This window comes from Puma concolor, chromosome C2 (genome assembly GCF_028749965.1).
Source record: "Puma concolor isolate L17-30 chromosome C2, mPumCon1.1.hap2, whole genome shotgun sequence".
Classification (NCBI taxonomy): Eukaryota; Metazoa; Chordata; class Mammalia; order Carnivora; family Felidae; genus Puma; species Puma concolor.
In genome coordinates this window covers 157,361,335-157,386,753 of record NC_141675.1, presented here as the reverse complement: position 1 = coordinate 157,386,753, position 25,419 = coordinate 157,361,335, and the positions used below count along the sequence as shown (strand labels likewise).

The following is a 25,419-nucleotide window of genomic DNA, read 5'->3' as shown; positions in this document are numbered from 1 at the left end:
GGTCTGCCCCAGGGTCCTCTAGGCTCTTTAAAAGCCAGGAGCACGCAAGTTTGAAATACTGATGACTGTGGCCCTCCCGGTGGCCCCAGGGTGCCCTGCTGGCCAGCAGCCTCCAGCTTCTGGATTTGGGGAGTGGGGGGAGTGGCCTGTGCAACACCTGTGTTTCTAAGCGGCTTTCGTGACTTCTGACCGAGTGTCAGGTCTCAGGCGAGCTGTGGTTCTTTCCCAGTCTTGTGGGAGCCGTGGCCAGGCTCCGCAGAGGGGGTCTGGGAAGGTGAGCACTGTGTCTAGGGGGCACCTGCACAATGGGGGGCAGGAAGTAAATCCCGGGAAACCCCGCCGTAGGGAACCCAGAGCCAGGGTACTGGGTGCATGCTAGGTCCCCTGACCTGAGGCGGTGGGGACCAGGGCTGGCATGGAGGTGGGGGTGGGGGAAGGCTGGCAGGTGGGATATTTGTGGAGGGTCATCGTCACTGTCCTACAAGCCCTTCCCCGCTCCAGAGGGCACACTGTACAAGTCATCAACAAATATTCACTACACTCCCGCAGGGCTAGCAGTTAACCAAGTAAAACAGAATCGGGACATCAAGCACAGCGCTTCCGCACCCCTGTAGTCCGCGATCCTGGTGGGGGGACCTTGGGGGGCAGGGGGAGAGGAGGGCAGAGGGCCAGCGGATGCATCAAAGGGGAGTGGGAGCTGGTCCCGGGCCCGCGCGGTAGGGCAGTGGGGGCCAGGAGTTGGGGGACACGGGAACCCAGACCTGAGGCCGGGGAGTTGGACGGAGTTGGGTGGGGAGTGGGGAGTGGGGGTGGGGGAGTTCGGGTGGGCGGGATCCGGGCGGGGCGTGGCGGGGTGCGGGGGAGGGGGGGGGGAGGGGGGAGGCCCTGACCTGAAGCCAGGCAGTGAGCGAGGAGTTGGGCGGTGAGTGGAGGTGGGGGTGGGGAGGATGGGGGGCGGGCAGCACGGGAGGTGCGGGGTCCCCAGCCCGCGCACGCCGGGACAGCTAGCGCGGGGTGGGGGTGGGGGGTGGAGTGGGGTGGACGGTGGAGTTGGGTGGGATGGGGGAGGGGCAGCGCGGCAGGTCCGGGGTCCCCAGCCCAAGCCAAGACAGCTAGCGCGGGGGTGGAGGGTGGAGGGTGGAGTGGGGGAGGGGCAGCGCGGGAGGTCCGGGGTCCACAGCCCAAGCCAAGACAGCTAGCGCGGGGGTGGAGGAGGGTGGAGGGTGGAGTGGGGGAGGGGCAGCGCGGGAGGAGGGCGTCCCCAGCCCGCGCCAGGGCAGCGAGCACGGAGGTGGGGACGGGTGGGATGGGGGCGGGGACAAGCGCGGCGGCGGGCGGCACTCGGGATTGGCCGGGCGCCGGCCCCCCGCCCCCGCCTCTCGGCCAATCGCCTGCGCGCACTGTCGGCCGCCGGGTCCCGCAGGCCCCGCAGCTCCAGGGTTGCGGCTCCGAGGAGCAGCTGTTGGGGTCGCAGGTCGCGGCGCCCGGACGCGCGCAGCCCGCCGCTCTTTCCCGCGTCTCCGTCCAGGTGAGCGCCCGCCGGGCCGGGAACCGCCCCACCCCTGGGCGGCGGGGTCGGGCTGTGGTCGACCGCCTCCGGCGGGCCCCGGGTCGCCCCCACCCCTCCGCCGGAGTTGCATCATCTGCACCTGCGCGCGGCGGAGCAGGGCCGGCGTCTCGCGCCCCCGGCGCGTCCAGAAGGTTTTGAGGCCGGGGATTCAGCGCCCACGTGGCCCCGGGCCTCCCCCCGCAGCCCCCGCGGCTGTGGAGCGGAGGGGGTGGGGGGGGGCGGGAGCCGGGGTGCGATCGTTGATTTTTCGCTGTATTTTGGAGGGGAAACGGCTGTTTCGCAGATTGCTCTTTTCCGTCAACTATATGAGGTGGGAGTAAATATTCATGTAGTTGCGCGGACGGCACGTGAGGTGGGTGCCCGTGGGGGGAGGGGCGCAGAGCACAGGGGGGTCGTGTCCTGGGCACATACTCGGATGCCCGGCGACCCCCACTTCCCCGGACCCTAGGGGAAGCGGATGGTTGAGCTGAGGGGTGCGGCGGGGGGGGGGAGGGTGGAGGGGCGGGAACGCAAAAGTTTTAGCTTCGCCAGGATTACTTGGGGGTGTTTGTCCCGAACTGCGCCTCCCGGCCGGCCTCCAAATCTACTGTAGAATCTCGATATGCCACCTGAAAACTCACACTTTAAAACAGGAGTTTACTACCATTCGCACCCTTGACCCTGACCATCCCCGCCCCCCACACTGGGGCCAACTGGGGCGTGTGTCTGCAGGGTGCACGATGCCCCTGGGGGCGTCGTGACCCCAGGAGGGTCTTGCGCTTTAAGATGGGGTTTCAGGCGGAGCGGGAACCGGCAGGGCGGCGCCAGGTGAGCCCGCCTGCCCGGGACGCACGTGCTTGGCCCGCGGGGCGCGAGCTGAGTCTCGCGAGTGGGAACCCGCGGGTTCGGACCGGTTGCCAAGCGAGCGCCTGGCCCAGTGCTTTTGGGGTCCGCGGAGACTCGGTCGGCTTCGATCTTTGTACCCAGCGGCTCCTTACCTCGCCGGAGGCTATGCCAGGCTAGGCAAGTCGCAGAGAAGGAGGCGCGGGGCTGCCCGCGTCCTTAGAGGCCGCTTCCGCGAACGGTCAGCGATTCTGGCCGGTCCTGCGGCGGGCGGCGTGCCTGCCCGGCCAGAGCGCTGCGGGGCTGCCTGCCTCCGATGGGGAGGAGGGTCTGTGACCCGGGCAGGGGGGGCGGTTCTTGCACGGTGGAAGAATTACCGCCTGAGCGAGAAAAGGTGCTGGTCTCCTTAGGGCCGGGGGCGGGGTGGGGGGGTTCCTAAAGTTAGAGAAGGGGAGGGGGGCATCCTCCAGTGGCCTCAGGGAAGACCTGAAGCTTCCAAAAGAAGCCGGTGATCCCAAGGCTCGAAAGAACCACCGCTCTAAGGCCGTTGGGCGGGACAGCTGGGAGGCTGGCTTCTCTGGAATGGGGCCAGCCCCACCGGCCTGGTGAATATCCAAAGGATGTGACTTGCAGAGTGTCCCCAGGTTTCTAACTCCCTGTTCGCAGGCTCCGGCCTGGGCGAATGTGGCCAGCCGCTGGGCACTGGGCTGCATCGGGCCACCTGCACTGGGGGAAATGGACCCAGCTGGGGCTGCCTCTGCCTTTGCTGATAACCAGCCTGGTTCTGCGTGCCCTGGAGGAGAAGGTCAGCAAGGGAACGCCCCGAAACTCTGGATTTACACCTCCGTGTGAGGAGCCCTTTACACCTTCGGCCCAGTCTGCTCGGCCACTCACCTTTTCACAGCAAAACTGCCTCAGGAAGGTCTTGGGGAGCACAGATATCTGTGGGCTCGATCCCACGACCCTGGGATTATGACCTAGACCGAAATCAGTCAGACGCTCAACTGACCGAGCCACCCAGGTGCCCCAGAGCACCCCCCCCCCTTTTTTTTTAAGAACTGTTTTAGTTTTAGGAAAAATTGGGAAGACAAGTTCCGTATGCCTGCTTCCTAACACTTTCCCTGAGTAGCCGAGCCTGTTGCATTAGTAGGTCTTTGTTACCGTTAGTGAACGCAGCTGTTAACTGAAGTCTCTGCTGAACTCAGGTTCCCTCAGTTTCCCCTAACCCCCTTGAGCTCTTCCGGGATTCCTTGGAGGATATGCCTCGTTTGTGCAATTGTACTGTCTCTTGTGGGCACTTGTTGGTCGTCAGTCTGTGGAGGGGTGGCCGTGTTGGAGGAGCCGGGCTCTGTCGTCCCGGTCGCTGTGGAGACGGGAGAAGGGGGCAGAAGACAGGCTGAGTTCAGTCCCAGTCTTTCCGAAGATGAGGGTGGTGCCTGTTGGTTGTCACCCCAAAGGGGCGAGGCAGGCGTACAGCTCAGTGAGGCCTCACCTCTGATTGAGCCGGTCCCCGTCTGTCCATCTGTCCTTCCTTCCGTCAACTTGTCTTAATCTGTTTTAAGGTTATGTGTGATTTATTTATTTTTTTAAACTTTTTAATTTTTAAGTTCATTTATTTATTTTGAGAGTGAGAGTGAGCACAAGCAGGGGAGGGGCAGAGAGAGAGAGAGAGAGAGAGAGAGAGAGAGAGAATCCCAAGCAGGCTCCACATTGTCAGCACAGAGCCCGAGGCTCGAACTCACAAACAGCGTGATCATGACCTGAGGCCAAGTCGGATACGTAACCCACTGAGCCACCGAGGTGCTTAAATTCATGATAAGGTTTTTGTGACATCCTCTTTATGGTTCTACACACTCACAAGGGCACAATTCCGTAGCATTAAGTACATTCACAGGTTGTGCAACCATCACCAGGATCTGTATGCAAAACGTTCATCAGGTCAAACCAAAACTCCTCCCCATTCACCAGCGACGCCTCATAACCTCTGTCCTACCTGATGAGTTTCCTCTGTGAATCTGCGGATCGTAGGCTCCTCTTTCCCACAGGTGTAGCCGTACGGGGTTTTCCCTTCGTGTGGTTTGTTCACAAAGCGCAGTGTGTCCGAGGCCCCCTCACCTCGTAGCATGTATCAAAACATCATTCCTTTTTTTTTTTTTTTTAAATTTTTTTTTTTCAACGTTTGTTTATTTTTGGGACAGAGAGAGACAGAGCATGAACGGGGGAGGGGCAGAGAGAGAGGGAGACACAGAATCAGAAACAGGCTCCAGGCTCCGAGCCATCAGCCCAGAGCCTGACATGGGGCTCGAACTCACGGAGCGCGAGATCGTGACCTGGCTGAAGTCGGACGCTTAACCGACTGCGCCACCCAGGCGCCCCATCATTCCTTTTTTTTTAGGGTAAATACATCATTATCTCCATTTCTGATATCCATCATATAAACGTAGTCTTTTCAAAACAACTTTGAGGTAACAAAAACCATATGTATAGTCGACCCTCGAGCAGTGTGGGGGTTAGGGGTGCCGACCCCACGCAGTCAAAAATCCATATGTCACTTTTGACTCCCCCCAAATTTAATAGCTCACTATTGCCCGGAAGCCTTACTGATAACGTAAATAAATGGTCAGTTAACACTTGTTTTGTATATAGCATGTATTTATGCTGTACTTTCACAATAAGCTGGAGAAAAGTGTGTTAGGAAAATCGTAAGGGAGAGAAAATCCATTTACAATACTGTGTTGTATTTGTCAGAAAAATTTTTATATAAAAAAAAATTTTTAACGTTTATTTATTATTGAGAAGTAGAGACAGAGCATGAGTGTGGGAGGGGCAGAGAGAGAGGGAGACACAGAATCCCAAGCAGGCTCCAGGCTCCGAGCTGTCGGCACAGAGCCCGACGCGGGGCTCGAACCCACGAACCATGAGATCATGAATGACCTGAGCCCTAGTCGGACGCTTAACCGACTGAGCCACCCAGGGGCCCCGTTTTTGTTTTTGTTTTTGTTTTTTAAATTTTTTTTTTCAACGTTTATTTATTTTTGGGACAGAGAGAGACAGAGCACGAACGGGGGAGGGGCAGAGAGAGAGGGAGACACAGAATCTGAAACAGGCTCCAGGCTCTGAGCCATCAGCCCAGAGCCTGACGCGGGGCTCGAACTCACGGACCGTGAGATCGCGACCTGGCTGAAGTCGGACGCCTAACCGACTGCGCCACCCAGGCGCCCCTTGTTTTTGTTTTTAATGGAGTTGTCCTTATGTGTGATACTCACAACAGAAGCCCTTTTTACACTTTGTTTTCATTTCACGTCTACGTCGTGCAAAGATTCCCCACTGTCAGATAAACAACATACCCGTCACCTCTGCGTGGGAACTTTTTTTTTTTGTACATGCTCACGTATTGAGAAAATTTGAAAACTTTATTACTTTTTTACGGCCAAGTAATATTCCGTCGTATGGCTGTGCTACGTTTTGTGTATCCCGCATCTGTGACAGGTGTCTGGTGTGTTTCCACGTTTTGCCTGTTGTGAGTCGTGTGGCTGTGAACGTGGTGCACAGATGTCTCCAACTCTTTGGATATATGCCTAGGAGTGCCATGCTGGCTCCCGTGGTGGTTCTGTTTAACCTTTTGAGGAACCGCCACACCGTGGCCACAGCAGCTGGCCCCGACATTTTTGTGCTTGCCCTTGTGCTGTTTGAATGTGTGGACGCCCCGCCCCCTGCCCTGCCGTGCCCCGCCCCTGCAGAGGGACCCTGTGAGCAGGATTGCCCAGGTCCCCAGCAGCAAAGCAGACTCCTGGGCAGGTGTTTAGAAATGGCCTGAACCAAGTCTCTCCCCCTCCCTTTGCCAGATCCCAGCATGCCTTCCGAGACACCCCAAGCAGAAACGGGGTCCGAAGGGTGCCCCCACCTCTCAGGGGCACACCTAGGGAAAGGGAGCCTGGAGAAGGGACCTCCGGGGGACAAGGAAGCCAAGGAGCGCCTGTGGATCCGTCCCGATGCCCCAAGCAAGTGTTCCTGGCAGCTGGGCAGGCCGGTCACTGACTCCCCTCATCACCACACTGTCTTGTGAGTGCCGGTTTATGATTTATTATTATTGTTATTATTATTATTATTATTATTATTATTTTAGGAGAGAGAGCATGTGTACAAGCTGGGGAGAGGGAGAAAGGGGCAGGGAGAGAGAGGGACGGAGAGAATCCCAAGCAGGTTTCTTGCTGTCAGCCTGGAGTCCGATGCGGGGCTCAATCCCACAAACCACGAGATCATGACCCGAGCCGCAATCAAGAGTCGGACGCTTAACCGGCTGAGCCACCCAGACACCCCTGATTATGGGATTTAAAATCAGAACTCAGGGGCGGTAGGGAGGTGCAGGCCTCACTGGGGCTGGCAGAAATGAAAAACTTACAAATCCAGAATCCCCAAGCATTAAATGTGTCTGAGCACCGAGAGCTCAGGAGGCGATGAGCCCTCACTGCCAAAACCCAGCCGAGCAGTGGGCGAAAAAAGGCCTGTGTGAGGCTGAGGCAGCCACGAGGGACCAGGTTCCTGCGGGCCCCTGAGCCCGTCACGCGGAAGGCCTGGGGCTTTTACCCCCCGCCAAGCTCTCCCTTCGCCCTGCCTGCTGTGAGCTGCCCCTGGCCTGGCTGGGGGCGTCCCTTCCGCTCCTTGGAAGGCTGCTGTTGGAGGCTGGATTCCAGCTTGTTCCAGCGGAGGCCTGTTTGGGCCCCCAGGGTGGACTGCAGCCTCCGGCCCCCCTGGGGAGCTGGGTGCGCTGGGCCTGAGGCCAGGAATCTGGTCTTGCCGGGTTCCTGGAGCAGAGGGCTCGCTAAAGTTTGGGAACCACGGAATGTAAATTAGAAATCCAAGGGTGTAGGGAGCTAAACCCAGGTCTGTGCTGCACACCCCCGGGCGGGTGTTTGGTGAGCACGTACTTGGCACGGACAGGAAGAAGGTATGCAGTTGGCATCGGGCCCTGAGGGTGAGGAGGGAACCGCCTGTGTCGTGGCTGACACACCATCAGGCTGTCCGCACCCGACTGTCACCTGTCACCAGGTCGGAGAACGGGGAGAGAAAGCCAGTCGCTAGAATGTGACGGGAGACAGCCAGTCGATGATGAGGAATCCCACACTGAGCCTGGACGTCCACCTGGGAGTTCATGGTGACCTTGACCCCAGGGGCACCGCTGACTCCCCAAGGTCTTTGTTTTGTTTCGAGTAGGGTGCTTCAGTCACCCGTGCCTGACATTTTCTGAGTGATGCCCGGTGGCCGGTGCACCCCTTGTGGCCGCTTTCCATCCCTGGTGGACAGCCAGGCAGCCTGAGGGGGCTCAGCTCTGGAGGAGCTTTTTTCATCAGGGAAAAGCTTTTTTCCTTTTTTCATCAAGGAAAAGAAAAGGACAAGGAATCCCAGGGGTCGGGTGCCGAGAGATGGAAGGAAGTGAAGGTCCGCAGAAAAGATTTTCTGAACGGATGCACCAGGCAGGAGCTGTTGTTGAAGTCGCGTTGTCTACTCCAGCTTCCGTACTTGGAAGTAATTTTTTTTTAACATTCACTCGTTTTTGAGAGAGAGAGCAAGCAGGGTAGGGCAGAGAGAGAGGGAGACACAGGATCCCAAGCAGGCTCCAGGCTCCAGGCTCCGAGCTGTCAGCCCAGAGCCCGACGCGGGGCTTGAACCCACGAACCGTGAGATCATGACCTGAGCCCAAGTCGGACGCTTAACTGAGCCACCCAGGCGCCCCTGTACTTGGAAATAATTTAACATAGAAAGTTGCAGAAATAATACAGAGGGGTCTCATGTCCCTTCCCCAAGCTGCCCTCTGACCCCGGCCCCTGTTGCCCAGGAAACGACCTTGATGCGGCTCACCGTTAGCTACACCACAGACGGGGTTTCTGCCATCGGCTCACCCACCGGTGTCCTCACGTGTCATGTGTGCACACGTGAGCAGGAATGTGCCTGTGGCCTTTTACCCTGCGAGTAGGTTTGTGTAATTAACCACTCGGATCCCTCACCCAAGCCAGTTCTTGGATTTGTTTCTTGGTTTATGTAAAACAGCGTGCTGGTCTGCCAAGTCTGAGTGATCGTGGACTTCCCTGTTTCAGGACCAAATCCCCCCAAATCTTGCCCGACATCCTGAAGAAAATCGGGGACACCCCCATGGTGAGAATCAATAAGATCGGAAAGAAATTTGGCCTCAAGTGCGAGCTCTGTGAGTACCTGGCCGCCTCCCTCTGTCCCGCGCCTGCCCCAGCAGCGGCTCGGTGGGCCTAGGGTTGTGGGCATAGACCCCTGGGGCCCTCTGGGGGGCAAGAGGGGCCAGGGAGTGAGCCGGCTAATGAATGTGCGGGACCCCATCGGGTAATAGCAGAAAGAAAGCACGGTAGGGGGACGTGCCGGGGTGGCGGGGCACAGCCGGCTGCTCTGGTCGGGGCCCGAATGAGGAGACAGAGTGTGGAGACCCGGGGAGCGTGTTCTGGGCCAACATGGAAGGCAGGACCCAACCAGGAAGGAGCTTGACCTTCCCCAGACCTGAGGAGGAGGAGACGTCACAACGGGGTCCGTCTTTGTGATGCGGGGTCTCGGGCGTGGGCTGGGCAGGAAGCGGTTGTCTCTGTGTTCAGCTGGTTCTGTGGGGATAGACCATCCGTTATGAGGCGGTGGGAATCGGGGGAGCCACGTCCGGCCTTGTCCTCGGTGAGCAGGGGGGCCACCCGCACGCAGAGCCCCGTGTCGCTGGGCGAGGGCCTCTCCCGGTGAGCAGGCTGATGGGAGGCAGGCGTGGAGCGCTGGGCAGGCCCCAGTTGGACGGGGCGGGCCGCCCTGCCTCACACCGGCCTCCTGCTGTGTGTCTGGCTCTTGGGCCCGTGCTGCCCCAAGGGGGGCTTTTCCTGGCCCACCCACCCAGCAGGGGGCTCCTCACTTCTCTCCTTCGCTCGGAGTTGCCACTCGGGCTGGACAGCAGGTGGCTGGGCAGGGGGGAGTTTCCCGGTGGGCGAGCACGCTGCTCCGGGCGCAGGTGGGGGCGAGAACAGAGGGGGGTGGTTTACGGTCCCCACGTTCTGGGCGTGTCGCATAATAGGAGGTCGTGGGGATCAGCCAGGGGGCGGGGGGGAGCCTCTTCCTGTCCTGATTCGTCCTTGGCTCCCAGTGGCCAAGTGTGAGTTCTTCAACGCGGGCGGGAGCGTGAAGGACCGTATCAGCCTGCGCATGATTGAGGACGCCGAGCGGGCCGGGACCCTGAAGCCCGGGGACACCATCATTGAGCCGACGTCCGGGAACACAGGTGGGTCCCGGGACGGGCCGGGAGGGTCCCCTGGCCTGTCCGGCTGGCCTCCTCCCTCGACTCGCTTGGGCAGCACGTAATGCGTGCATTTGGAGGGCGGTGCCCAGGGGAAGCCGGGGGCGCCGGGTTCCACGTTTTCCCGCCTGCGTTGCTTCTCAGGGGGTACATCCCCTTTGCATTTCTACCTCGGGCGTTCTCTGCCCCGACTCCCTCATTCGAGACAGAAGGGGGTGACCTCAGGCCTTTTTGGTATCTGAGTGCCCTCTCCCTGGGCCTTCCTGGCCGTGGGCACCCAGAGCGGGGTCTGTGGGGCGCCGGGGCCCCGTCTCACCCCGTGCACTGTCCCCAGGGATCGGGCTGGCCCTGGCTGCCGCCGTGAAGGGTTACCGCTGCGTCATCGTGATGCCGGAGAAGATGAGCACGGAGAAGGTGGGGGCAGGGGTTGTCCCGAGGGGCCCGGCCCCGTGCACCGGGCCCGGGGGTAGACGCGGGCCTCCGTGCTCCTCCATAGGTGGATGTGTTGCGGGCCCTGGGGGCCGAGATTGTGAGGACGCCCACCACGGCCAGATTTGACTCCCCGGAGTCCCACGTGGGGGTGGCCTGGAGGCTACGGAACGAGATCCCCAATTCTCACATCCTGGACCAGGTGAGGCCGGGGTCTGGGGGCGAGCGTGCGCTCGGGGGTGTGGACCCACATCGGGGGCGCCCTGGGGGGCGTCCGTCGGGGTCGGGGGCTGCAGAGGCGGCTGGCGCGCGGTCGCCGGCCTGCCCGGCTCTCCGGCAGGTGGCGGCCAGGTCCGCTGAGCCTTTGGCCACCCCCCCCCCCCCCCCCCCCCCGCCTCTGGAGGGCTGCGCTCAGCGCCTGGGCCGGAACGGTTTTGGCGGTGCACCCGGAAGCTGTTGTACAGGTGTAAAACACACGAAAACCTTTTCACCGGGGCTCTCGGCCTCCCCCGTCTCCCCTCTGGGTGAGTTCAGAAACCGCACCTCCCGGAGGGCTCGAGTCAACGTCTTGTGCTGGTCGAGCTTCCTAAAACCGCCCGTGCCGCCGGCCACTGGCTTGATCTGCCGGGATCCGCTCCGGCTCGCCCTGAGCCGTCGGCCTGACGCCCCGGGGCTTTGCCCGTTCGGCCTTCCTGACCCCACTCAGCCCCTCCGCCGTCTCTCCACACAGTACCGCAACGCCAGCAACCCCCTCGCTCACTACGACACCACCGCCGAGGAGATCCTGCAGCAGTGTGACGGTGAGTCCTTGCGTCCCGCCCCTCCGTCCGCCTTCGCTGCATCAATCCCTGCTTGCCTGGGAGTGCACGGGTCACTTACCCTCTCCTCGGTAAACTCCTGTCCGTCCTTCAAAACCCAGTCCAAGCGTCCCCTCTCCATGAAGTGCTTTCCAGCGCATTTCCCCAGAGGGGTGTCCTTTTTCGGGCTTTGCCTGTGCGTCGCCTGGAACACCAAACGTATCACGTGGTTCTGCTCGTGCGCCCAGCAGTAGGTCCTTCCAGACCTACTCCTGCGTGCGGGGAACGAAAGTGTGCCAGGCTGGTTGGTGCTGGAGCCCTCCCTGGGCTCCATGCCGTCGAAAGCCCTTGGCATCAGGCCCCGATCCGAGCGCTGAATCCAACACTTGGCTTTTCTCATCTCCTGAGCCGGATGGTGGTGCCGGGGGTTGGTTTACTTCCTGTACGGACATGAGTGTCCCTGGAGCCTTTGCACACGTTGAGAGCAAAGTCCGTGGGGGGGGGGGGGGGGGGTGTTTCCCTAAGAGGTTTCAGGGAGAAGGTGCCAGGCGATGGGCCTCGCCACTTGGAACCTGGTGCTGGCACCGGCCCACACGCGACCTCGTTCCAGGCCTAGGAGCCAGGCGGCAAGGGTCCAAGGGTGTGCTCACCCGGGTTTTACGTGTGAGAACTCTCTCCTTTGGCAAAAACAGCCCTCTGCCTCGGCACGGGTGTCCGCACTGACTTGTCTGCAGGATGCCTGGGCCGGCCATGCGGCAGGCGGAGAGCCCAGTGACTTTCGGGCCGAGCCTGAGGGATTTATTTATTTCCTTTATAATTCAGTTCACTTATTCCTACCTGAAGCTTGACACTGTAAGAGGGGCACGGCAAAGGGCCTCCCCGGGCCCCGTCCCTGCGGCAGCCACCGTGTGGCGGGTCCTGGCAGTGCATCCAGACGCCCTTCATGGCTTCGCACCAGATGGGGGCTGCAGTGGCCACGTGTCATCCAGCAAAGACTAAACAGAGCCCACTGGCTCGCTGTGGTTGCGGATGCTTCTTTAAAGCTCTAGAACTGTCATAAGAGGCTGTCGAAATGTGACAACAGCTTCCCTCTGAACTTCTTGAGAACCGGCCTGCGTTTTGGTTGCGTCTTTACTTACTGCTGAGCGTGGCGAGCCGGCTGAGCTGTGGCCGGAGGGTGGCCCCCTGACACAGCTTCTCCCATCAGGGAAGTTGGACATGTTGGTGGCTTCGGCGGGCACGGGTGGCACCATCACAGGCGTCGCCAGGAAGCTGAAGGAGAAATGCCCAGGGTGCAAAGTGAGTGAGCCAGGGGCTGCAGACGGGCGTCGGAGGCGGGTGGGCCCGGACGTGCGCGCCTCTCTCACCTGCGGCCCCATCTGCGGTTGGAGCGTGACCATTGAGCTTCTGGGCCCTGGGTCCCCAGGGTGGCCTCTGCTTTAGAGCTGCAAGTTCCCCGTCCTGACATTTCTGCTTATAGCTTGTCTTGTACCTTGTGTGTCTGCCTCTTCTTGGGAGTGATCCATGACCTAGGCGCCCCACTGCTCTGGGGGTGGGACAGTCGACTTGGATGGCCTCCAAGGATCGTTCCAGAAGCTCTAAGCTCTTAGGGTCATGTCCCGCATGTGCTGTGCTTGGCGGTGGGGGGGACATCTGGATTTGGAGTTAAGCGTGGACCTGGGGAGGGGCTTGTAGAAACTTCCAGCTGGGGGTCCCGAGCACTTTCCTCCTTCCGGCCATTTCTCTGCCATCCATCCCCAAAGGCTCCGGCTGCCCCCACAGGGGCAGTCAGGGCTTTCCTGGGGCGCCCTGCTCACCTGGTTCTCCCCTGGGAAGCTACCTTGTCCCCCCCGGCCACATGCTGTCCCCTTGGAGTACCCCAGGTGAATGTGTACCTTGTAATGTCCCCAGCACTTGGGGCCTGAGGCCTGGGGACACAGCCACACCCCAGGGCAGGTCTTCACCGGGTGCTTGCTAGGGTGGGATTGGCCACCCCCGTAAAAAGTCAGGCACGGCCAGATGAGACTGTTGCCCAACTCGGGCCCTCATGCCGCCCCCTCTAGATCATCGGGGTGGATCCCGAGGGTTCCATCCTCGCAGAGCCCGAGGAGCTGAACCAGTCGGAGCAGACGGTCTACGAGGTGGAAGGGATCGGCTACGACTTCATCCCCACGGTGCTGGACCGGACGGTAGGCAGGGCCAGGGCACTCCCAGGCACGGTTCCAGCCCTCTGGGTACGAACGCCCTTGACCTGTTTTCCGACGGAGGGGCCGCGGAATAGTGGGGGCTGCATGAGCAGGCGGGGAAAGCGTGGCCTCGCCGTCAAGGGTAGGTAACAGGTGGCACCGTATCGAGTGTGTGCCAGGGCCCTGGTGGGCGGAGACGCTGAGACGGCCGTGGGCACGGGCCCGGCCCCCGCAGAGGGAGAGGGCGCAGGTGCTGAGGGCAGGGAAGCAAAGTGAACGATAAGGACCCCAGCCAGACAGGGCTCTCTTTCGGGACCCTAGAGGGTAATTCTGTTGGTGGGGGGGGGGGGTTGTCTAGGGTGGACCTGTGGGGACAGAGCTGTGCGGCGGGGGCTGGCGGACAGTTTCGATGCCAGGGGCAGAATGTGTTGGACCAGGAGAGGTAGAAAGTTCTAGGGTTCTAGCCCTGAGAATCCGGTCGCAGATGTGGGGCCGGGCCACGTTCCAATGAGGGTCATGGCCTCTGGCGCACCTGTGAGGTTGCAGGCACGGGCTGTGGCCACACCCCCACCACGGAAGGGCCCGGGCCCCTCCAGAGCTTTCTGTGTGGGTCCTGTCTGCAGGTGGTGGACAAGTGGTTCAAGAGCAACGATGAGGAGGCCTTTGCCTTCGCCCGGATGCTGATTGCACAGGAGGGGCTGCTGTGCGGTGAGTGCCGGGCGGGCTCTGGGGTGCACTTGCCCCCTGCCCACCTCCAGGCCACGTGTAAAAGACACCTTCGTTCTGAAGCCGCGGGCCGCGCCTGTCAGGTGCCGTCCGTCCGTCTGCCCCTCGGCAGGGCCGTGCAGGGCCGTCATGCTCACAGCAGAGGTGCCCTTCCAGAACATGGCTGCAGCTCTGGGTCTGTGCTCCTGGGCCCCTGGGGTCCTTAGGCTTTGTCTCGCTGAGGACAGGCGTGGCCCGCAGATCCGAGAAGGGAAGGAGTGTGAGCTGTGAGGGGCCTGGGGACGTAGCAACTCCCCAGTAGCTCAACAGAGGAAGAAAACAGCCGCCATCTCTGCGCTCCCGGCGAAGTGGGCAGCGGGGTCCGGGTACGAGTGGGCGTCTGCCTCCTGCCGGCCCCACCTTGAGAGGCGTCCCGGTGATGCCGTCCGTGGTTTGGGGGTGAGGCCAAAGCTTTTAGGGCGCTTGGTTTTTTTTTGCTTTTTTCTTCTTTAATATTTATTTAAAAAAAAAATTTTTTTTTAACGTGTATTTATTTTTGAGACAGAGACAGAGCATGAACGGGGGAGGGGCAGAGAGAGGGAGACACAGAATCCGAAGCAGGCTCCAGGCTCTGAGCCGTCAGCCCAGAGCCCGACGCGGGGCTTGAACTCATGGACCGCGAGATCGTGACCTGAGCTGAAGTTGGACGCTCAACCGACTGAGCCACCCAGGCGCCCAAAATGTTCATTTATTTTTGAGTGCTAGACAGACAGAGCATGAGCAGGGGAGGGGCAGAGAGAGAGGGAGACACAGAATCGGAAGCAGGCTCCAGGCCCCGAGCTGTCAGCACACAGCCCGACATGGGGCTCAAACTCATGGACTGCGAGATCATGACCTGAGCCGAAGTCAGACACGCTTAACCGACTGAGCCACCCAGGCGCCCTGTGGACACTTGTTTTCAGCCAAGTCCAGCCCTCACCTGGGGTCTGGGGCTGGCACAGGGTGCCGGGAATGCCCTGGAGAGGCTGGGGGGCATGTGTGACACGGGCCTCCAGGGTCAGAAGGAGATGGGACCACGCTCCCCACCGGCTGTCTCCGCTCGGAGCCCCAAGGCCCCAGAGGGAAGCGCTGGATTTAGACCCCCAGGGACTGACGGCCGAGAGGACACGCGGCTCGCTGTGGGGTGTCTGTGCTTCCTCCGGGAGGGTTTGGTGACGAAGCCTGGGCGGACGTGGAGCTCGTGCTGCCAGAGCGGTGCGGGTGCAGTGAGAAGTGGTCCTCCCCCCAGAGCCAGGCCCTGCGGGTGGCTTCCCCGGCTCGCACGCAGGTGCTCACGCCACCCACCCCCCCCCCCCGTCCCCCAACAGGTGGCAGCGCCGGCAGCGCCATGTCGGTGGCCGTGAAGGCTGCCCGGGAGCTGCAGGAGGGCCAGCGCTGCGTGGTGATTCTGCCGGACTCGGTGCGCAACTACATGTAAGACGCGCCCTCCCCCGCCCGCGTCTCTGTCCTTCCGAGTCCCCCGCCCGCGTCTCTCTGTCCTTCTGAGCCCTGCACGCCCCGGGGGCTCTCGCTGACGGGCCGCCCCGGAGATCAGACAGCAAGGAGGAGGGAGGGTGGGGGTCTGCGGGACCCCTGTGAGCTCTGCCTGCGCCTGGCCCCGGGCTCCCCGTCGGGCTCCCCATTGTGTCTCAGCCTGTCTGGTCCCCGTCTTGGGGTCCTCTAGACACGCTTATGAGTCCGCGCACCTTCATGGCGGCCGGTGCGTCTGGCAGAGCGCCCCCTGGAGGGGGTTCCTTGCCCACTTCAGCCCCTCCTGCCCCCGTCGCCCCTCCCACGTGTCTCCTGTGAGCTGCCCTCCCCCACTCGGCCCCTTGCGGCCTCCACCCTCTGACTGAGGAGATCCCTGGCTGGGTTCAGACCGCCCTTCAGGACCTGCTGGGAAGTGTCTGGCCGGTGGCCCCCACGGCCCCTTCCGGCCCGATGGCACTGGGCGTTCGTGTGTGTTGTGGCCCAGCTCTGAGGGCCATAGGTCCAGCCGGTGGCCCCTGGGCCTACGGCTCTGCCTGTGCGCCAGGCTGCTCTGCAGCAGGCTTCTGAGGGACGGGGAGCTGAGGATCCCCCTGGCCCCTGCCCGCCAAATCCTCACGATTCCCTCCATTGCCTGGGTGCTGGGGGTGCCCCGAGTTGGCTTCCCAGGGGGCGCGGGGGTTCACAAGGGTTCTCACCGCCAAGTTGCCCTGAGTTGGGCTGCGTGCCTGCCCCAGTCAGTCAGGATGCCCGTCTCCCCGTGAGCTCTACAGGCCTGCTGTGTGGGCATGTGAGCGTGTGCACACTGGAGGGTGTGAGAAGCAGGGCGGGTCCGTGGGAGACGTGGCGGGTGGGTGAGGGAGACACGGAGCAGGGGTGCAGGTGAGAGGGCAGGTCCGCAGGGGGTAGAGAGGGTGGTGTGGTGGGGGGAGAGATGGGGTGGGGGAGGAGGGAAAGACAGGGCCAGTGGGGGGCGGGGGACAGGGTGGGGGTATGCGGGAGGTGGGGTGAACGGGAGGGAGACGGGGCGGGTGTTGGGGGGCAGAGAGATGAGGTAGCTGTGAGCGGTAGACGGAACCGGTCACGCGAAGGACCGAGCGTGTCCTCCCGCGTGTCTTGGTTACCGGGTGGCAGGTTGGGGCGGGTCCCAGACAGGCAGCCCCGAGCCGGGGCCAGTGTCCTCAGCCCCTGGGAGGGAGGCGCTCCCTCTGCTCCTCGGCCGGGAGGCCGCCCCGGAGCCGGGAGCGGGCTTGCCGGCTTGGGCTCCGGGACAGACGCTGTGCTCTGCGCCCCCCGCAGACGCAGGTCAGGCTCGTGGGTCGACCAGGTGCCCCCACGGCACTCCCTGCTGGGGTCTCCGAGGCCCGGCTCCCCGGCCTCACCCTGCAGTCCCCGCCGGCCGCTCGGGGTCTCGGCTGGAGCCACGGTGTCCCGCGAGTGGTGCTGGGCTCTCTCAGGACCGACCGGGCCCCAGTGGCTTCTTGATGCCCATAGGTCCAAATTCCTGAGTGACAAATGGATGATGCAGAAGGGCTTCCTGAAGGAGGACGACTTCACCGTGACAAAGCCGTGGTAAGGGTGTCTCTGAGCGGAGACCGTGCTCCCAAGTCCAGGCCCCTGTGCTCCGTCCCGCACCTGGCCGGCCATCATCCCTCTGCGCTGAGCAGTGAGTGTACTTGTCCTCCCCTCCCGCCGCCCGGTTCGTGGCCGGCCCGGCGCCCTCCCCCCAGGTGGTGGCACCTGCGAGTTCAGGAGCTGAGCCTGTCGGCCCCGCTGACGGTGCTGCCCACGGTCACCTGCGAGCACACCATCGAGATCCTCCGCGAGAAGGGCTTCGACCAGGTGCCCGTGGTCGACGAATCAGGGTCAGTGTCAGCCACCCCAACCCAGGGCTCTGCCCGGAGCCGCAGGGCCAGGGCCCCAAGCTCCCGGACAGGGCAGGGCAGCGGTCGGACGACTTGTCCGTGCACACCCGCCACGCTAGCTCTTACGGCCCAAGGGCCCCTCCTGCGACGTCCCTGCACTCTGGGCACGTGCGTGGGGGGCGGCGGGAGAGGACCGGCCGTGCCGTGGCTCGTGGCCAGCACTGGAAGGCCGTGGCCAGCCAGCAGTCTCCCGAGACCGTCCCAATTCTAGAACCGAGCCCACCACCTGGGACGCTGCCAGCTGTTTCCCCGCGATGCTGGTCAGAATGGAGGCGCCCGAGACTCGCTGGTTTGTGGTGTCCCTGCACTGGACAGGCAGCCCCCAGGGCCGGGTGTCGGTCACTCTATACCCACGCGTAGGCACCGCACTTCCTGGTTGAATTCTCAGATTCCACGTCTGGCCACGGAGCACAGCCTGAGCAGAGGGTGGCTGTGGGCGTGTTCTGTCCTTGAGAGGGAAGAGGGGTGCCCGCACTGACCCCTGACCCCTGTTTCCCAGGGTGATCCTGGGGATGGTGACCCTGGGGAACATGCTGTCGTCCCTGCTCGCTGGGAAGGTTCAGCCGTCAGACCAAGTTCGAAAAGTCCTCTATAAGCAGTTCAAACAGGTACGAGCTCTGTTTCGCTCGAGACCCGGGCCTGCCCTCGAAGGCGGGGCTCAGTGCTCCCGTGAGAGGGTGCCGGGGCCCCTGCTGCGCCCAAGCCCATAAACCCAAGGTTTTGCCCCTGTTCTGCAGGCGGCCCTCGCTGGTGGGGGCTCATCTGGGGGTCAGCATCCCGAGGCCGTCTCAGCCAAGCCGGGCGCCCGCCAGCACGGTCGTTCCGCAACGCTGGGCCTGTGCCTTCTCTGTGCACGTTTGTTAAGAATGCCCGGCAGGCCGAGAACATTCTGGGGAGTTGCCGGGGCTGGTTGGGGCCCGTGGGTGTCCTTACATGATCACGGCCCCTCGATGGGCCGGGCAGAGGCCCCAAGGTGGTGCGGTCGGGCGTCCCCTCTCCCTGGTCCCTGGCGCCGACTCCCCACCAGCTTGTCCTGCACTTGGTGAGGGAAGGCGGCCGCTGGCCGTGTTGGATTTGAGGGGCTGAGTCTAGAGCCGGGGAGGAATTTCCCACCACGCAGCTGACATGGCCCCAGAATCCGTGTTCCTTCCACTTTTGGCCATCACCTGTCTCATGGGCCCTGCAGGGCCCCTTCCGCTAGGCCCTCTGGGAGCCACTGCCCGGCCTGGACTGTCACCCCCTCCTCCTCGTCCCCTGTCCTTCCTCCAACCTCGACACTTCCCGCAGCTCGTGCCCCCGCCGCCCCCGCGCGATGCGCTCACCCTCTGTGCCCCAGGCCCTGTCACACCCCGGAGCACCGAGCGCACGAGCGTGTTTCTTGTGCGGAAGCTCCGTGAGGTGTCACTGAGCCCGGTGTCCCATGCAAGGGGCTGGCCAGCCGGGCCGAGCGTGGGCGCCCTTCCCGCCGGCTTCTCAGCTCTTCCCTCTACCGAGGCGTAACTGCCACACGGGGTCGTGTCCAACCTAGCCCATTCGATGGTTCTGACACGAATACGCACCCACGAAGCTGTCCCCGTGGTCACGAGCGCATGTATCCCTTACCCCGAAGGCTGCCCCCTCCCCTCTCGTTGCTGCAGGCGATATGTGCTCTGCAGACCCGTGCGCACAGCGTGTGCCACTCGTGTGCCTTTCCCACAGCGTAGTGTGGTGAGACCCATCCCCCGGGGCCGTGCACGCTGGTCCCTTCCCGCCCCGAGTGCCGCTGGCCTGCGCCGGGGCCTTCCACGAGCTGGCCTGGTCGGGGGAGCCTTCTCTCCGGTGGGGGCTCCGCTCCGTGGGTCTGTCTTCAAGCTGGCAGAGCCGGTGGCCGCCGCCTGGCGCCCGAGTCTGTATCTAGTTCCCTCCCTGAGAGGCCACGTCACACCTTCAGCCACGCCTCCGCCCCCAGAGTGCGGCCAGGCCCTCGGCCGGGACCCCTCTGGGTCTCAGCGCAGGGACTTCAGTTCCCGCCGCTGAGCTGCCGGGTGGGGCGGGAGGAGCCGACCACGTCGGGGGCCGCCGTGCACCTGCTCCCCTCTGCCCTGCGCTCCCAGGGGCGGGTGTGGGGGGAGGCAGGTGTCTTCCTTCAGCAGGGGCTCCAAGCCTCCGCGTTCCAGATCCTGTCTTGAGAGTGCAGGGGCCGCAGTAGACAGCCTGGGTGGGACCCGACATCTGGGCACAGCCGCCCTGCCGGGTGCTGGCCCTTCCTGCTGCCCCGTGGGGGCCTGGCCACCTGGGTGCACTGTGGCTCCCTTACCACCTGGTTCTTTGTGACCCCCCCCCGTGGTCTTTTGACCACATCCAGTGCGTGGCCTACAGAAAGTGTTTGGCGGAAGCTGGCTTCCGTGGACCGGCGCTGCTGTGAACACTTCATCGTGCACTGGCGCCCGGTGTGGACATGCTGGACCCCCCGGACCCACCCCCAGAGGCTCTTCCCCTGGTCTCCTGAGCCGTGAGCGCTGGTCTTTTCCCACGGAACCGCCCCCAGTACCAGAGTCCAAATAGGAAGGGCGCCGAGCTAGGTTCCGGTGTGGCTGACCAGGGCTTGTCCAGCTCACGTCTGATGAACACTCCCCTCACTGTGTCCCCAGAGAGGGTCAGCCAGCCCCTGTGATCCCTCCCGGGGCGCTGATGGCAGTGGAGGCCGGGGGGGGACAGAGGGCTCTCCGGGGTAGACTTTCCCGGGAGCGTAAAGAGATGGCCGAGTGCCGTGGCTTACACCAGGTGACCCCCGCGGCTGGGCTGCTGACGCCCCATCCGTAACTAAGCTGAGAACCTTGCGGTGTGAGTAGGTGGGAAGGAGGTCCCGAGGTAGAGCCCCAGCCCGTGTACATGCCGGCGGGGGCTGGGGGCTAGGCTCACTCCATTCTCCGAATGCCCCACCTCACCGTGTTCGCCTCTCCCTGCGGGTCATTTAAAACTAGGAAGATCTTTCAAATGGAAGTATGGCCTCGGGTGAGTTCAACTTGTAGAGACGTCACCTGCGTTTACCGCAAACTTGCGTTCCCAGTGCGGGGACGGGGGTCTGTTCTTGGGGAGTGCTAGGCATGAGGGTAACAGCTCCGAGGGCCGGGGAGGCTGAACTCATTGAACAGCATCCTCCGCTGATTTCCCAAAGAACATGGATACAAAGACAGGAGCCCTTTAGGCCTCTTGCTGACAGCAGACCTCTTCCCTCTGGACGTGTGGTCACCGTGACTTCCGGGTTCCAGGCGGTCAGCCAAGAGGGTGTTGGGGGTGTGCCCGAAGCCCATCTCCGGTCTTGGCTGAGATCCGAGCCGGGCGTTGGCGATGTTGGGGGCGAGGGAACATCTGGGCGCCGGGGCGGCGGGCGGCGAGCCACGGACTGAGCGGGGCGACAGGCCTGGTGGCCGGGGGGCCACCGGGGGCCAGCCTTGCTCCCGCACAAGGGCCAGGGTCTCTGATCATGACCGCTCCTCCAGCGCCCCCATCCTGATTTTCCCTCCTGGGTCTTCTGTCCATTTTGTGTCCCCCACACTCCCTTTCCCACCTGGTGGGAGCACACTTCTCGTGAGGCACAGGTGTCGATCCTCAGAAGGTGGACCCTGTTTTTACTGTAAGTTCTCACAGTTTGTCTTGAGCAGGTGGTGTGGGGCGAGCACCCCCGTCTGCCTTCTCCACACAGCTCGCCATTGTTAGCACGTCTTGCACTGGTGTTTGTTGGGGCAGGTGACCGATAAGTGCTAGTTTTCTCATAGGGGGTCTGTCTGTGCCTTCCACGGGCCCCGGGGTTGTGGCAAATGTAGCTGTTCCAGTATCCCACAGACTGGTACTGTGTGTAAACCCCTCTCCCCCTGTATCTCCCTGAGTTTTCTTTTTTTTTTTTTAATGTTTACCTTTGAGAGAGACATAGTGTGAGCGGGCGAGGGGCAGAGAGAGAGGGAGACAGAATCCGAAGCAGGCTCCAGGCTCTGAGCTGTCTGCACAGAGCCCGATGCGGGGCTCGAACTCATGAACTGCGAGATCATGACCTGAGCCGAAAGCCAAAGTTGGAGGCTTAACGGACTCAGCCACCCCGGCACCCCTCCCTGAGCTTCTCATTAGTTTTGCGTCTTCCAGAATGTCAGAGTTGGGGTCAGAGTGTGGGAAGCCTTTCTAAATGGCTGTGTCCTGTGTCTAAGGACTCATGGTTCATCTAAGCGTCTTATGTGCACTGTGTCGCCCTCTGCGTCCTGCATTCGGTTTCTGAATCGGCAAAAGACTAGAGGAGAATGTTCTGGAGCGATGCCCAGCCTTTGCTTTGCTCCTTTCACTGTCAGGCCTGGCAGGCAGTGGCCCTCAGGCTCCGCCAGCTTGAGGCCTGGCGGGACTGTCCTGGGAGCGCTGACCGACCGCACGTCCTCTTCCAGATCCGGCTGACGGACCCGCTGGGCAAGCTGTCGCACATCCTGGAAATGGACCACTTCGCCCTGGTGGTCCACGAGCAGATCCAGTGTGAGTGGGCCTGCTGTGGGCCGGGCTGGGCCGGGAGCTCCGCGGGGCAATGAGGCCCTCATCCCTCAGAGGGTGTCGGGGGGGGGGGGGGTAGGGGGTGCTGACCTCCAGCCCCCACCAGCCTGTGACTGTGGATCTCGGAGGGAGCCTTCTGTGGGCCCTGCCAGAGAGGCCACAGGGCTTTTGAACTGCCGCGCACAAAGCCCCTTCTGGGCCTCTTTGGCGGGTCCCCACAGGCCGGGGGATGCGTCCGGTCCTGGGCGGGGATGAGGGCTGGAGAAGCAAGGAGGATGGGAGGGGCCCAGAGTGCCCACCCTCCCGGCAGGGGCTGGTCTTGGGGCCCGGTCTGCCCCGACTCTAACGCCCGTCCCGTCCTTGGCTCCACAGCGCGGGACCTGGCCTTGACGGGCGTGGTGGGGGGGCCCTCAGGTATGTACGCCCCGCCGCCCTGCCGGAAATGGCTCTGTGGTCACAGTCGGAGCCTCCGAGGGCGGAGGAGGGCGGCTGGGGTCCTGGACCCCCAGGCTCGAGTGGGAGGGTTCTTCCTCCTAGGCTGTTGACTCACATTTGAACTTCTACCAGAAAAAGGCCAGAGTCCCAAGTTCAGAGTCCGCCTGGCAGCATTTCCCCCGGCCGCCTCCTGCGGTGCTGGCAGAGGCGAGCGGTCACGGCAGAGACCCCGTGGCCCTTTTTCCAGAAAGCCTGCACGCTGGGCTCTGGACGGGTTTCTCCTGGAGGGTCTGCAGGGCAGACTGGAGAGGCCGCTAGAGGCCGCCGTCCCCTGCGGAGGCGTGCGGCCGTCTGTCCGTCCTGGTACCTCTTCCTCTCCCGAGGTTCTCCGAGCATGCCAGCTGGGTCCCTGCCCCCCCCCCCCCCCCACTCGCCGGGACCTCTGCCCTCAAAGGCACGAGGGACAGCCAGCCATAGGTGTGGTGCTGGGAAAGGGGGGGCCTGGCCCTGTGTGCGTCCGTCACGGTTCTCGGGGGAAAGTGTCACCAGGATATGTGGATGTGGGGAAAGAGCTGTGGTATAAAGAGTTGGCTGACCAACCGGGTGACCAGGCCAGGTGACCAGGCCAGTGGGTCCCCTGCAGGGTGAGGGGGCAGTCTCAGGACCCAAGAGCCAGTGTTTCAGTCTGAATCCAAAGACAGGAACGATGTTCTCTCACTCAGAGTCAGCCTTTTTGTTCTCTTCGGGCCTTTGGCTGATTAGGTGAGGCCCACCACATTAGGGAGGATCCTCTCTCTCCTCCCTGTGCTCAAATATCACGTCTCACTCACAGACACCCAGAGTAATGTCTGACTAAATATCTGGGCACCCCGTGACTTTGTCAAGTGGACACATAAAATTAACCGTCTCAAAAACCCTCTCTGCGGTTTGCACAGCGCGGTGGGAAGGGGCTGGTGTTCATTTAGGCCTGAGAGAAAGGCAAGGGTTTGAAGACAGGCCGGGGGTGTAGTTCACGGGTGTGGGAGATGTTGGAACTTCTCGCCAAACTCAAGCATCGGGCGCCCAGGGGGACGCTCGGATTGCTTGCTTAGTGAAACCTGGGGCGTCCGGCCGGGCAGACACGGGGCGGAGAAGCCAGCTTCGCCCAGGCGTCTCGTGTCAGAAGACCGCACGTGGTGTTGGGCCCGCGTGGACCTCAGGCGGCTCCAGGGCAGGGCCTCCGGGGCGTGGCCGCCTCTCACGGACTCCGCGCGGAGACCCCTTTACACCTGCTGTCTTGTTCCTCCGCAGACCACAGCAACGGCAAGTCCAGTCAGAGGCAGACGGTGTTCGGGGTCGTCACTGCCATCGACTTGCTGAACTTCGTGGCCGCTCGGGAGCGCGACCGGAAGACCAAGTCAGGAAGCACCTCGGAGCCCAGACCTGCGGGGGCCACGGTACAGCTCTGACCGTGCCCACGCCTCGCCGGGGTCCGTGCTCTACCTTTTGTAAACACAGAATCCACACGCGTGATTTGTAACTGCCTGACGCTGGGCGTTGTTGTCAGGAGCGGGTAGCAAGCAGCGGGTGTAGGATGCTTAGCCCGGGGCCAGTGTGGACGCTAGCTTCCCTTTTACTAACACCTGGCCGCCTCGGTGAATCCGCTTACGGTTTATTGGAGTAGATGTGTGTTTCTTTCCCTTTCTTCTAAAACGGCTCAGCAAGAAAATCTTATCAAACAGGATACAGCCAGGTGGGTGAGCCCTCGTGGCAAATGACCAGAGCAGGGTGGATAAAAGTGGAGGAAAGTGCTCTTCTGGAGAAGAGCCTACGATGGGGAGCAGCAGAAAGGCGGCTAGGGAAGGATGGGCCTGTTTGGAGCCCTCACACGGAGGTGCTGTCTCCTGGGTACCGGGGCTGGTTACAGTGACTTCAGTGTTTGGGGGTTTCTTAATTGAGGTGAAATTCGCATAACCTTAAATGAACGATTTAAAAGTGTAAGTTTTTGGGGCGCCTGGGTGGCTCAGTCGGTTGAGCGTCCAACTTCGGCTCAGGTCACGATCTCACGGTTTGTGGGTTCGAGCCCCGCGTCGGGCTCTGTGCTGACAGCTCGGAGCCCGGAGCCTGCTTCGGATTCTGTGTCTCCCTCTCTCTCTCTGCCCCTCCCTTGCTTGTGCTCTCTCAAAAATAACATTAAAAAAAAAAACTTAAGTGTATGTTCTCAGTGTTGTGCAGCCACCGCCTCGTGTAGCCAAGTCCCATGCACTTCGCACCCCCCACATCTACCCCCTGGGTTTGTCTGTTGGGATGCGCCATATAAACAGAATCCTACAATCTGGCCTCTCGTCCGTCTGTGGCTTGTTTCGCTCAGCATCTGAAGTTCACCCACGCTGTAGCAGCTGTCAGTACATCATCCCTATTTATGACCAAATAACACCCCGTCGTGTGCACGGATCACGTTTTGTGTGTCCTTTCGACAGGTGGTGGACGTTTGGGTTGTTTCCACTTCTTAGCTGTTAGGAATTGTGCTGCCATGAACATGTGTGTCCAAGTATTTTGTTTAAAGGCCCGTTTTTAATTCTTTGGGTTATATGCACACGAGTGAAATTGCTGGGTCATGTGGTCATTCTGTTTCATTCTTTGAGGAGCCCCTAAACTGTTCCACAGCGGTTGTGCCGTTTCACATTCCCACCAGCTGTGCACAGAGACTCCGGTTTCTCCAGGTCCTTGTCCACACTGTTTTTCTCTGGGGCGGGGGGGGGGGGGGGGGGGGGGGAGGTGTGTGTGTGTGTGTGTCTGTTTTGCTTCATGATCATGGTGGGAGGAAGTGGTTTTGGTTTGCATTTCCCTGATGACAGTGATGTTGAGCATCTTTTTATGTGCTTTTTGGTCATTTGTGTGTCTTGTTTGGAGAAACGCCGATCCAAGTTCTTCGTCCATTTTTAAATTGGGTTGTCTTCTGTTGTCCAGTTGTAGGAGTTCTTCATATTTTCTAGATCCTTATCAGATACGTGATTTTTTTTCCCATTCTGTGGAGTATCTTTTCCCTTTCTTGCTAATGACTTTTAGTGCATATTTTAAGTTTTGATGAAGTTTATCTTTTTTTTTTTCTTTTCTTGTACCTTTGGTGGCACATAATAAGACCCCCATTACCAAATCCAAGATCATGAAGTTTTACCCCTATCTTTTCTCCTGAGACTTCTATTGGTTTTAGCTGTTATTCTGGTAAATGACATTCAATGAT

The 25,419-nt window shown here is 61.6% G+C and overlaps 1 protein-coding gene across 4 annotated transcripts; it reads left to right on the top strand.

The window, feature by feature from the left end:
• The first annotated feature begins 1,389 nt into the window (after positions 1 to 1,389).
• CBS (cystathionine beta-synthase) lies at positions 1,390 to 23,835 on the top strand. 4 transcript variants are annotated; one of them, XM_086676078.1, is made up of 18 exons: positions 1,390 to 1,528; positions 3,059 to 3,197; positions 6,238 to 6,454; positions 8,488 to 8,594; positions 9,534 to 9,668; positions 10,018 to 10,097; positions 10,180 to 10,314; positions 10,843 to 10,912; positions 12,117 to 12,208; positions 12,973 to 13,098; positions 13,719 to 13,803; positions 15,168 to 15,273; positions 16,822 to 16,899; positions 17,058 to 17,192; positions 17,752 to 17,860; positions 21,662 to 21,746; positions 22,134 to 22,175; positions 23,487 to 23,835. In XM_086676078.1, exons 2-18 carry the CDS (start codon positions 3,128 to 3,130, stop codon positions 23,642 to 23,644), a joined length of 1,830 nt encoding a protein of 609 aa, XP_086532204.1. In that variant the 5' UTR covers positions 1,390 to 1,528; positions 3,059 to 3,127; the 3' UTR covers positions 23,645 to 23,835. The 4 variants fall into 4 exon arrangements, with proteins under 4 accessions (XP_086532204.1, XP_086532205.1, XP_086532206.1 ...); XM_086676080.1 differs by having other exon boundaries at positions 1,413 to 1,528; positions 3,059 to 3,240; XM_086676079.1 differs by lacking the exon at positions 22,134 to 22,175.
• Positions 23,836 to 25,419: the final 1,584 nt, after the last annotated feature.